The 13,755-nt window shown below is 35.3% G+C and overlaps 1 protein-coding gene across 1 annotated transcript in view; it reads left to right on the top strand.

Moving 5' to 3' along the window:
• Positions 1-13,755, top strand: part of LOC107599474 (neurocan core protein-like) — a 96,541-nt gene that overhangs the window by 6,165 nt on the left and 76,621 nt on the right. The window contains exon 2 of the mRNA XM_016291070.1: positions 12,466-12,640. Coding sequence (XP_016146556.1) covers positions 12,466-12,640 — 175 coding nt within the window. The remainder of the gene's footprint in view (positions 1-12,465; positions 12,641-13,755) is intronic.

The following is a 13,755-nucleotide window of genomic DNA, read 5'->3' as shown; positions in this document are numbered from 1 at the left end:
TCTATCTACCTGTCTATCTATCTATCTATCTACCTGTCTGTCTGTCTGTCTGTCTGTCTGTCTTTCTGTCTTTCTGTCTGTCTGTCTATCTATCTATCTATCTATCTATCTATCTATCTATCTATCTATCTATCTATCTATCTATCAGTCTGTCTATCTATCAGTCTGTCTATCTATCTATCTATCTATCTATCGATCTATCTATCTATCTATCTATCTATCTATCTATCTATCTATCTATCTATCTATCTATCTATCTATCTATCTATCTATCTGTCTGTCTGTCTGTCTGTCTGTCTGTCTGTCTGTCTGTCTGTCTGTCTGTCTGTCTTTCTGTCTGTCTGTCTATCTATCTATCTATCTATCTATCTGTCTGTCTGTCTGTCTGTCTGTCTGTCTGTCTTTCTGTCTGTTTTTCTCTCTATCTATGAAAGTCAGCGGCGACCAAATGTTTTGTTTGGACCCCATTGACTTTCATTGGATACACAAAAAGTTCAAAACACTCTTATTTTACCTTATTTTGTGTTCCACTAAAGAAAAAAAAAGTCATACAGGTTTGGAACGAGGTGAGTAAATTATGCCAGAATTTTCATTTTTTGGGGAATCGTCCCTTTAAACAGGTTTTCTCTCGTCCTTTCATCTTGTGGTAATTACCATCGCACACCTTTCCCTGACCAGACACTGATGAGCCTTTTTGGACATCGCTGATAAATTCCCCTCGACTGGATTCCGCCCTCCGCTGCTTCCATCTGCAGTAAATAGAGAGTGCGTGAGGAACACTTTCATCTGCAGAAAGCCTCATTTCCTCACATTGCCACCTAAAGACTTGTCATCACTCACTCTAATGCCTGCAACGTCTCTCAGCGCCGTTGATACGTGTCCACGTGCCGTGAAAAAGGAAGACGCTGACGCATAGCTTGTGCTGACTGAAGCCTACTCCGTCAAAAGCCTTTTGTAGATGCAAACGCGTCACGCTCCACCATGCGAAACCACGTCCCAAGTCAGAACTTTTGGCAAGGCCGTGTTGCATGGTAAGGTCGTTTCACAGACTGGCCTCTTCTGATTTCAGACGACTCCGGGTTCTTATCGGGCACTTGCAGGGTTGCAGGCCAGGGAGTGGAGTCTCTAGGTCCCTGACCCGCTTGCTACCATCTGCACCAGTTGCTTGGAGTTGGATCTGGCACTTGAGGACCACACGCGCCTTTCTTTTTTAGCGTCAGCTGCGGTGAGCGAGACAGGCTGCGCATAATCTGCATAAAGCTTTCCTCGCCCTCTTAGCTTCGCTCTCCATCGAAATCGCTCTCATGGGACGCCCAAGGTGTAAATAAGTACACTTTGTCGGCATGAGTGTTAATATTTTTTTTTTGCAGAATCCCTACTCTCTGACTGTTGAACCAGTCAACCTTACAAGTGCCTACTAGTTAGTTTGCACCATTTGTTCTTTATTTTCTTTGAATTTAACACATAAATAATCTTGAAATCTATTTTAGTTTAGTGTATTTAAGTATATGAAAAAATTGTTGTAGTGTAAATGGTGTATTTGATTTTGAAATAATAACTATTGAGAAAATGTAACTGAGATTAATCAGTTGAAAACATTGTATAGTTCATTTTTAATATAATGCCATTTTATTTATTTATGTGTTGTATTTTCATGCGAAAGTAATAACTATTGAGGAACTATCTGAGATTAGTCAGGAGAAATACAATAAAGTTGAAAATAAAAAATACTAATACAAAAAATTGGAAAATGAGAAAATTGGATATTTATTTATTTATTTAGCATTAAAACACTGACACAGGGCAAATGTGAAAACTTTTAAAAATGTATTTATAATTAATTTAATTTGATAAAGATTTGATAAATAGTTTTAGTTTATTTATTTACTTAGTGTTTAAACACTTACAAAGGGCAGTGCAAATTGGAAGTTTTTATTTATTTATTTATAATTAATTTAATTTGATAAAGTTTTATTTATTTAATTACCCTGACACAGTTTAGTTCGGCTTTGTGTTTGTGAGGCGCTGAGCCATTTGTCCTTTTAATGTTCTTTCTCTTAAAATGTAAAATGCCAACATTATGTCCAAAGGGATTGAAATGTCACAAAAATTAGTTTATTGATGTACATTATTCAATCAGTTTGCTATTTCCATAAATAATTAGTTTAAACATTACTAGTGCCAACTCATTTTCATGTTACAACACTCAAATATTTAGTCATGCTTAAGTCACGCAGCTGCTGCCCCAGTTTAAGTGTGTGGCGGCGGGTGTATTTTTCATCTGAAGGGGACGTGGGTTGAGTAGCATCTCTGTATCACGCTAAATAAATGCGCTATTACCTAGCAGAGAACAGGAAATGTAGTCAAGCCTCTGGACTCAGATTATCTTTATGTATGTGTGTGTATATGAGCAAGAGACAGGAAGGAAGACAGGAGATATTGAGCTCAGACACCCTGGGCTCGGTTAATATTCATGGCACTGTGAATATGGTGGGGACCACTGGGGGGTTTCCGGGTTAGAGCATCTCATGCGAGATGCTTTCAGAAAGGGAATGTCATTAGGACGGCCAGTATGCGTTTGCCACCGTACAGTATTAGCACACCTGTTCAGTTTTTAATACAATGATTCCACTTCTCAAACACAGTTTTGGAGGAGGCCGTATCCATAATAGCGGAGGATGAAAGACACCGTTGGAGGTCCCACTTAAGAGTGCGAATCAAACAAACAGTCCTTATTCGCTAGAAATAACACATATGTAGATTTACCTTGGGGTTACTGTTTCCTGCCGCGCATGTTTCTGCAAGTTTGCCACTAACGCTTTGGCTATGTGGCTATATTGTTTCGAGCTCAGTGGGCGCGTGCATTGTGAGCGCTTGTATGCAATTAGACGCCACGGGACAGTCTCGGCCTATGGTGGACTAACTGAAAGAAAGAGCTAGGGGAAAATATTGCATTATATATTGCATTAGCGGTGTATCTCTGTTGCCATGGCGACCATTATATAGTAGTTAACATTTGCAGAAAAATTAACATCACAGGTGTCTGACTTCTTTCAGGGGAAGGTCATGTAAGAAAAGTAGAGGACTACTTTGATAGTGTTGGTCCATTGTATATCTTTTAATGTCTCTCTCTCTCTTTTTCGCTGTTTATTGTTTTTAAATCCAACTATGTTGGCATTCGTTTGTTCATTTTTTCGTTTGTTTGTTCATTCATTCCCTAATAATAATAATAATGATAATGATTATAATAATGATTATAAATAATAATGTATTATAAAAGTATTTTATTATTTATTATTTAATGATAATTGCGATGATAATAATTGTTGTTGTTATTATTATAAATTTTATTATTATTGACCGTAATAATAGTTATTATTATTAATTAAGAATTGTTATTATTATCATCATCATTAAATAAAATTATAAAATTAAATAATATTAATTAATGTGTTTATTAACATTATTAATTGATGTTTATTATTATTATTATACAAATTAGTATATGCAAAAAACTTTATCAATATTTATACAGATTTATTTGTATAAATATTTGGCCACCACTCGCTCACTGCTTCACTGCAATAAAGAGTGATTGCAGTACACAAGCCAATTTGTTATTTATTTAGTTAGTTAATTAGTTATAGTTGAATAATAATCAATTGTTTATTTATATTACTTAATTACCTAAATTAAATAATAAAATGAGTAAATAATTCTTAGTCTTCTTTGTTCATTATTATTATTATACACATTAGTATATTAAAAAATAAATAAACAAATAAAATTTGGCATGGCATGCTTGTAAATACTTGGCCACTGCCCACTCTCCGCACTGAAGAGAGATCACAGTACACATTCAGATTTATAATTGTGTCAGTTGTTATCTTTGTATATCGGCTTGTTAGCATGTTAAAGGAAGTAGTTAAAGGGATAGTTCACCTTCAGTTGTTGGTCCCTTATTGACTTGCATAGTGTTTTTTCCATACTATGGAAGTAAATGGGGACCATCAACTGAAGGTGAACTATCCCGTTAACATTCACAGCTCACTTAAATGCCACCGAATGCCGTCTGTCACTATTAAGACTAAGGTTGTGTGAAGAAAGTAGGTGGCTTTTTCACTTGATAGTATCAGGCTCATTTTTTATCTTCATTTTATTTCCTTTTTCCCTCCAACTCTATTATGTTTTACTATAATTAATTGCTGTGTTCCTTTCGGTCGGTGTGGTAATAAAAGGCCCATTACTTCATAAAAACCCTCAAATATCACTGTCGAAACAAATGAATGAAGTAACTACAGAAGGCATGGCTTGCCAGCATAACCCCGGCCCACAATCGATCAGTCATTTGGTGGCTGCTGGGTAATTGAAGACAATGGGGCCACTGTCAGCAAGCAGCCAATTACATTAGCCTGCAGAAAAAGAAAGAGAGAAGGAAAAAACTTCTGTGTAGGAGATGCGTTCGACCGCTGTTGCCTTGTGTTCCCTGTTCTGGGTTGATAAAGGCTTCTGACAGCACTTAATGCATTTCAGGTGTTCAAAGACGACGGCAAATAGTCACAATAGATTAAGCAGTCGCAGGATTTTTTGCTAGTCTTCAGCCTTATAACCCTCTATATTTTACCTTCTATTTGGCTCGACCTCAGATGGACGAGGAAAGATTAAGAACAACGGCAGAATTTCAAACAAAAGGCCGATCTCCAGGGGGCTATGCTTGTAAAAACATTTCTATCTAAATGCAGATTTGGTATATTTCGCCATGCTTCTTACATTCATTATTTACCCATGTGGGACCAAAGCAATTTTTTATTCCTTGACTCCGAGGCGTAATTTGGTTTTTAAGGAGGTATCTGCATTTGATTTCTGTTTATTTAATGTGGCAAATTAGATCACGCTTGCACACAAAACATTACAGACGAAACAATTTTTCACATGGTTGGCACAACTGTATCCGGAGAGCGGCCTAATTTACTACATATCTGTTTAAATATGGCTGCAAAACGTGCATGGATGCAATTGTAAGTCTTTGCGTGTGGGCATCGAGGGCTTTGGGAAACTAAGTCATGTTCCACAGTCTTGCTGCTTACATTCTCCTGGAGTATGAATTCGGGCAGCAGGAAGGTAATTCAGAGCCTTTCCGTTATCATGCGCAATCCTTCCCTGGAGATGGAGGACAGAAAGAAAGGAAAGCATGAGCTTCGAGATGAGATCTAGCAGAAGGACTGGAGAGGAGTCGTCGAACCCCCTCCAGAGCAAACAAATTATCATTTATAATTTAGTGATTTCAGTTGTCCTGCTGCTGCCAAATCACAGGTAAACAGTTTTTGAAAAAGCATTTGATCATGTAAAAGAAAGAAAGAAAGAAATGTAATAAAATCATGTTTTAAATAATCAGCAGTTTAATATAATATAATATCGAATACTTAGGACCATGTGATATTTCAGTTTTTCTTTTTTAATAAATCTGCAAAAATGTCAACAATTCTGTCCACATATATGGGGTGCTGTGTGTACATTAATGAGGGAAAAAAATTAACTTAAATGATTTTAGCAAATGGCTGCAATATAACAGACTGAAAAATTTAAGGGGATCTGAATACTTTCCGTACCCACTGTATATGTAAGGGTGGATTTGCATGCAAATACAAATGTCAATCTGCTGTTTTTCACCTCAGTAAATAGCACAGGACCTTTGGTTGACCAGCACTACTGATTCAGGACCCTCATCAGAGCACATTCAAATCTAATTTTTCCTCTCAGCTATCCGATTTGCTTCGTGACGTGTTTGTGAAGATGTGTGTCTTGATTCAGCGAGAAAATTGCAAGTCCATTTACCCCTTGCATTGATGTTGTCAAGCACTCGCTGGTCTGTGGTTTCACCTCTGTACAGTCTATTTCTGTGGGGACAGAGGAAAAGTGCTGTTCCCACTGCAGTTAGATGAGTGGCCTGCCGTCATCTCCACCAAGATACTCTCTATTACTCACTGCAAATGACAGAGGACATTGTGCATTCTATATGCTTTAGCTAACTGTCATCACAGATGAATTTATACCATCATACTGGCTGTAAATATGCATTGTAACAGCATATTTAGGGTATGATGATGCTGTTTGCTTTCACATTTAGCGGGATTTAGCTGTTTGTAAATACATGTATGCCCAAAATATATATATAAAGAAACTAAAACTGGGGTTAAAGGCTTTCAATTTGATGACTTAAAGTGTGAATATTAGTACAGTTGTGTTTTTAAAAGCAGTCTAAAGCTGAACAGCAGATTTCCCAAACAAGGGAGCACAGGGCAATTTATTTGTGTAACGCTGCAAGTTTCACACAAACCACATGAGACTCCTGAGCAAATAAAACTTTCAGCAGTTTGAAAGCATGTAGGATGGAAAAGATGTTAAGCTTGCAGAGAACAGAGGATTTACATTAGCAAAATAACATAATATAATATAAAATTATATAAAAAATATATATCAAATATGTAAAAAATCAAGTTCATAATTTATTACAAATATTTATTTGTCAACTGTATGTTTATGTATGAAAAAAAATCTTTCAACCACACCTGACGCTCCACATGAAGCTATATTAATATGAGCTTCTTTGAAGCATTTAATAGAAAGTGTTTTTGTGCTTGTTTTTTCCTGGTACAACTCACTCGCTATGCAGCCTCTGCCATATTTTTCATGCTTTTTTTTTTTAATAGAAATGAGTTTTTCACGGCTGTACTGTGACTTCACTGACTGAGGTCGTCCTTGTCGCTGCACACATAATGACACTGTATCTGCATGGTGGTGAGATGTTAGACTGCAATGCATACATTTTCATTGCATCATTTTGATTGTAAACTAAGAACTACAGGTGATTGCAAATATACTACATTTAGGTCCCTGTTATTATGTTTTTGTGAAATGTTAGATGCATTTTTCTGCTAGATGTTTTTTCCTGATCTGGTCCATTTGATTTGCACATGGTGACACTGAATCAATTTCTTGGCAGATTTTTTTGTCTTTTCTTTTTTCTTTTTCTATTTATATTGGATGCACAACTAGAAGCAAAATATTTTTTATTACATTTATTTAAATTATTATTAATTATTTAAATTTGATTATATTTAAATGTATTTATTTTATATGATATATTATTAATTATAAATAATTATGTTTTTTAAATAAAAGAATAAATAATATATTGATATTTTATTTTATTAATTATTAACATATTGAATGTATTTATTTATTTATGCAACAAATACCTGGCCTTATTATTGTTTCATTCATTCATTCATTCAATAACTTTTCCATTGTGTAAATGTTTTTTTTTTTTTTTTACTTATTTACAAAATTAATTTGTTTTTCATTAATTTATATAAAAATATAATATTATTATTTATTTAACAAATAATTCCTCCTGGCCCTTATTCATTTAATTAATTAATTTATTTATATATATATTTATGCTGTAAGTAACTGCTCCTGGTTTTCTACATTTTCATTTTACATTTTCATCAATGTATTTATTTATTTAGCAAATAACTCCTGCTGACCCTTATCAATTTAAATAAATAATAATTTTTTTATGCAACAAATAACTCATCCTGGCCTTAATTTTTTTCCCTTCATTTATATAATATATTAATATTTCAAAATGATTATTTATGTAACAAATAACTCCTCATGGCCCTTTATTTACTTATTTTTATAATAAAAAATTTTATGCAACAAATAACTTCTCTTACCACTTATAAAATGGATCTAGACTACTCCAAAATAGTTAAATCAATTAATAAATGAAAAAAAAATGAAGAAAATGAAAAAGCATATTACAGTCAGTATAGAGCTAGTCTCTCGTAGCCAGACCTTCAGACTGACGGCTGGAATCCATGGCAGCTTTCATTGGCCAAAGCCCGCACATGAGGCCGTTTTGAGGCCGTTTGACCGACATGTCAAACAACCAATCAATCACAGTTAATAAAACTACTGCTGACTTCTTTCATCTTAAAGGGATAGTTCAGCCAAAAATGAATACTCACCCTCAAGTTGTTCCAAACCTGTATGAGTTTCTTTCTTCTGTTGACCATAAAAGAAGATGTTTGGAAGAATATTGGAAACCAAAGAGTTGCTGGTAGCCATTGACTTCCATAGTATGGGGAAAAAAAATACTATGGTAGTCAATGGGTTCTGTCAACTGTTTAAATATCTTCTTTTGTGTTCAACAGAAGAAAGAAACTCATAGAGGTTTGGAACAACTTGAAGATGAGTAAACAATAGGATTTTCATTTTTGGGTTAACTATCGCTTTAATGTTAATATTTTGCACAAATCGCAATTAACTTCTCTTTTCAGTGGTTTTCGCAGAAACGCTTTCACTGAGTGACTTGATATATTATTTAATCTGAAAAACGGGCTGTAATTACAGTCCTCAGCGCTGATGATTAGTTTTCCTGCACATCTGGTGGCGTTTTCCATCTGATCAGACCACGGAGGCATGAATCAAGCAGCTGCTACATTTTTTTGCACGCTCAGATTTATGCCAAAACCTTGATGAAGTTAGTTAGACTTCATTCGATGCCAACATGCGCTGCAGTACTTGTGTTTGCGTGAGGCTGTGGAGTGGAAATGTGCACAAGGTGATTTTTTCAAACAGTCGTGGCATTTTTACACGCAACACAACATACAGAGAGAAAACCTCATTTTATTCACGTTGCAAACTGCTTTAACCAGGTGCTAAATGTGCTGCAGTAGTGACACAGCAAATCAATGTCATTCTTTTAAGCACAAAAGTAGATTGTTCATCATAGATACACAAAATTCATAATGTAATAATAAAGATTATATATATAATAACTGAAAACAAACACACTGTATATCATATACACTGTATATCAAAGAAAGAATTGCATTAAACTATTTATAGTTTAAACACAAACATGATTTCAGTGAACGTGGCCTAAACGTTCAGCAGCAAAGGGGAACAAATTAATGATGAAGTCATAATTTCTAATTGCAAAACGAGAGAGAGTGACTCTTAAAAAATGCATTATTTTTATTATTTACTTCCAGTGCATTATTAATGCTATACATGCACATGCTCATGTACTGAAACCTCCTCCTCTGCACGTTTGAATGGTTAATTAGTTTGAGCTCAGCAATTAAAGCACTGAAACATGCTGCCAGCCAGTATCATGAAAAATTCCCATTACTGTTACGAGCTTTTATGGAAATAGCACTAACATTGGCAATTAAAGCATTCATCAACCTTAGACGCTTTCACACCTTATTGTGCTACAGCAATGTATTTTTGAACACAAAGCACTGGATAATGAAAGGAACAAAGAGTCGAGACAATTTACAGGAATATTTAAAATAAAAAATTACATGAAGTTCTACCACATTTGGTCACAGTCTGTTATGAAGTAAAACTTTCTCAGATAACATTCTTGCTTTTATTTTTTTATTCTGTATTTATGTGACATAACTTAAATGCACACAAATGCAGTCAAATGAATTGCATAATTATGTATTTAATTGATATTTCTGCAAAAATAAATGTTCTTTATTGGCACTATTCCACAATATTATTTATACTGGAAAAACATTGTTTAGATTATTAAAATGTTTTTCACACTAGGATAAAAATGGTTCTTTTAAGAATTGTTGACTGAAAGGTTCTTTGGGGAACCAAAAATGGTTCTTCTATGGCATCACTGCTAAAACACCTTTTTGGAAAGGAATAGTTCACCCAAAACTGAAAATTTGCTGAAAATGTACTCGCCCTCAAGCCATTCAAGATGTAGATGAGTTTGTTTCTTTATCAGAACAAATTTGGAGAAATTTAGCATCAAATCACTTGCTCATCAATGGATCCTCTGCAGTGAATGGGTGCCATCAGAATGAGAGTCCAAACAGCTGATAAAAACAAGTAGCTTAATCAACATGACAATTAAAGGGATAGTTCACCCAAAAATTAAATTAGCCCATTTACTCACCCTCAAGCCATTCTTGGCGTATATGACTTCCTTCTTTCAGACGAATCCAATCAGAGTTACAGTATCTCACAGAATTACATTGTAGCAAAGTGTAATTTCTTCAGTGTTGTCACATGAAAAGATATAATAAAATATTTACCAAAATGTGAAGGGTGTACTCACTTCTGTGAGATACTGTATATAAAAAATTGACTTTGATCTTCCAAGCTGTTTAATGGCAGTCAGCGGGTGTTGCAGTGCATCAGTCCAAAAGCAGTGAAATAAAGCGCATCCATCCATAATAAAAGTGCCTCACACAGCTCTGGGGGGTGAACAAAGGCGTCCTGTAGCGAATTGATGCGTTTTTGTTAGAAAAATATCCATATTCAAAATATAATAATCACTTGAATCTAGCTTGCGCCAACAGTTGTACACGGAAGCAGCTCTGGGAGGATTACGTAAGATGTCGGCATTGCGCATGCGCCGGTGAGTCTCGTGAAAACCAACGTTTGTTTACAGGAGCAAAGCAAGCAAAGTTTCCTTACTTTAGCAAAGGAAAACCAGTCTCCTCTTGGCTTATATCCAAATCCTCTGACATTCTTCTTTACAAATCCTCATTTTGTACTTCTAATTCGTGACCGTTGAGGAAAACCAGTCTCCTCTTGGCTTATATCCAAATCCTCTGACATTCTTCTTTACAAATCCTCATTTTGTACTTCTAATTCGTGACCGTTGATTTGTTTTGATCTCTCCCCTGCGCTTCCGCGTTCGTCACTTCTCAACGGCGCATGTGCTACCCATACGTCCTACTCCTTCCGTCCGGAGCTGCTTCCGTGTACAACAGTGAGCACAAGCTAGATTAATACTTTGTTCACCCCCCAGAGCCGTGTGAGACACTTTTTATTATGGATGGATGCACTTTATTTCACTTCTTTTGGACTGATGCACTGCAACACCCGCTGACTGCCATTAAACAGCTTGGAAGATCAAAGACAATTTTTAATATAACTTCGACTGGATTCATCTGAAAGAAGAAAGTCATATACACATTTTTGGGTGAACTAACCCTTTAACATCTTGTGAAGTGAAAAGCTGTGTTTATAAGAAACAAATCCATCATTACCATGTTTTTAACTTCAAACCGTTGCTTCCAGCTAAAATATAAGTCCTCTGTCCTTAATATTGTTTTCTCCAGTGAAAAAGTCATCTTGTCTGAATCAGGAGAGAAATATGCACAGATTCAGCACAGTTTACAAGCGAAAACAGCCCAAGACAGCTCTAAACAAGATTTTGATGTGAGAGGACAATGGACTTTTCCCGCTGGAGGAAGCGTTATTATGGATTATGGACTCATATTTTGTCCAGAAGTGAAGGTTTAAAGTTAAAACGCCTTATTGATGGAATTGTTTATTACAAACACAACACTTCACAAGACATTAATTAATGGACTGGAGTGGTGTGGATTATTGTGATGTTTTTATCAGCTGTTTGGACTCTCATTCTGACGGTTTACTGCAGAGGATCCATTGGTGAGCAAGTGATGTGATGCTATATTTCTCCAAATCTGTGCAAATTTTCATTTTTGAATGAACTATTCCTTAAAGAGTGTAGCTAAGATTTCAGACTCAGTAAAATATTATGGACATTCAACAAAACTGTTAGCTAACTGGTCGTAAATCTGACCTTCCTTGGATTATGTCTTCGGGAAATGAGATAGTCTGACCCCCTTTTTTAATAAGATACGGCATCCCTCAGTAGACGAGAGTCCCACATATCTCATCTCCAGATGTTTGTCATAGACGGTGAATATTTTTATAAGCTCCGAGTCTCTCCTGAACTCCAATGGGAAGCGAAAAAGAGAAGCAGGACGAAAAAAGGAAGGAAGGAAGGAAATAAAAAATGAAAGAGACGTCTTCCTCCCGTGCCCCTTTGAAGTGGGGCGTCACGCGTAGCTGCCACGGTTGGGTAAGAAATGGGCCGTATTGCTCAGGAGACTGAAATCTTCCCCCTTAAGACGTCATCTGAAGTGTTTCACCATAAATTGGCCCACCTAGCTTTGAGGATTTTTCTTTGTCCCTTTCATGTTGGTGCGTTCTCCCGGGATGGCAGCCGACAGCAGAGGTTATAGCCGTTGAGTGTGGAGTAGAGGACGAAAGGGACTCCAAACTGATGTGATGTGGGAATAGCAGACGGACAGTTCAAAAGCAATCCCAGGAATCTAATTTCTTTGTACATCGGACTGGAAGTCCATCCTCAAACTGGTCAAAGAACTGGTGCTGTGATTTCACTTATTTTGTACTGTGTTCCTGTCTGTTGCCTTTCTCAGAGGATTGAGGAATGGCTGAAAAACAGGAATGAAAGTGAAATTCAGGAAATAAAGCATTTCAAGGGGCCTGCGTTGTTTCATTTGTCAAGTTAAACACCTATTATTGCTGTTCATTTGGGAAATAGTTTATGCATGGTTCCCATCATGCACTCTGTTTTTTCCCAAACAGGAGTGGTCTTCCACTACCGCGCGCCTCACGACCGCTACGCGCTGTCCTTCTCCGACGCCAAAAGAGTTTGTCTGGAGAACTCTGCCAATATTGCCACGCCAGCCCAGCTGCTGGCCACTTTCAATGACGGCTATGACAACTGTGATGCTGGTTGGCTGTCGGACCAGACTGTGAGGTCAGAACAAGAGATTAGTCCGTTTTTTGTGAACCAGATTTGGAAACGTGCATATGTATTTAGCATTTAAGATGTCTTTGAACATGTTTGTGTAATTGGCAAATGAGAGTATTATTTATAATTTAGTTTTTTATATTTATAATATTTTAGTGAATATTTTAATATTTATTTCATTGTTAACATGTCTAGTATTTTATTTAATATATGTATAATAATTTATTAAAAATTCGAATAATTTATTTATAATTTGTTTAACATGACAAAAGTCAGTATTTATTTAGTATCTTCATGCTATTTTATAAAATTCTAATATTTTATTTATATTTTTTTCAACATGACAGATGTCTAGTATTTTATTTAATATATGTATAATATTTTATTAAATATTCTAATATTTTATTTTATTTGCAACATAATAAACATCCAACATTTTATTTAGTGTATTATAATATTTTATTGAATATACAAATTTTTTTCAACATGACAAACCTCCAACATTTTTTGTATATTTACAGTATTTTATTGAATAGTTTTATTTTATTTTTTACATGACAGAAATCTGATATTTTTTGTCTATTTACTTTATTTTGTTATTTTATTTATTTTCAATAACTAACAACCAGAATTTTTATTTAGTATATTTATATGTTATTAAATATATATATTTTTAAATAATTTATTTTCAAAATAACAAACATCCAGTAATTTATTTGTGTTTAACAACAAGAACAATGAAGAAAAAAAATGAGTTACAAAAGTTACAGATCTATAACATAAATAGTAAACAAAGTACATCTTGTAAAGGTTTAATAAGAGATTGTTTGCTTTACTCTCGATTCCTTCAATTTTAGCTGCTGTGCCAATAAATTGGTCCCCCTTGCATGAAACAGAATAGCACAACTTTCTTCAGAACGAATCCAGGACTCAAAGCAATTTAATAATCAGCCGTTCTAATTAATCATAATATCTATTATGTATCGACCGTATTACAGCCCCGTTTCTTCAGGCTTGCCGCCTCCAATCACTTTTCCATGGCTGAATGTCAGGCAGCTATTGATATCAACATTCATATCCACTGGATATTGTCAGCTCGTAATTGAGCCGTGAGGCCCGGC

The sequence above is a fragment of the Sinocyclocheilus grahami genome, unplaced genomic scaffold (genome assembly GCF_001515645.1).
Source record: "Sinocyclocheilus grahami isolate Dianchi unplaced genomic scaffold, SAMN03320097.WGS_v1.1 scaffold267.1, whole genome shotgun sequence".
NCBI lineage: Eukaryota > Metazoa > Chordata > Actinopteri > Cypriniformes > Cyprinidae > Sinocyclocheilus > Sinocyclocheilus grahami.
Note: the sequence above shows the minus strand (reverse complement) of the source record. Positions and strands in the feature narration are given on the sequence as shown.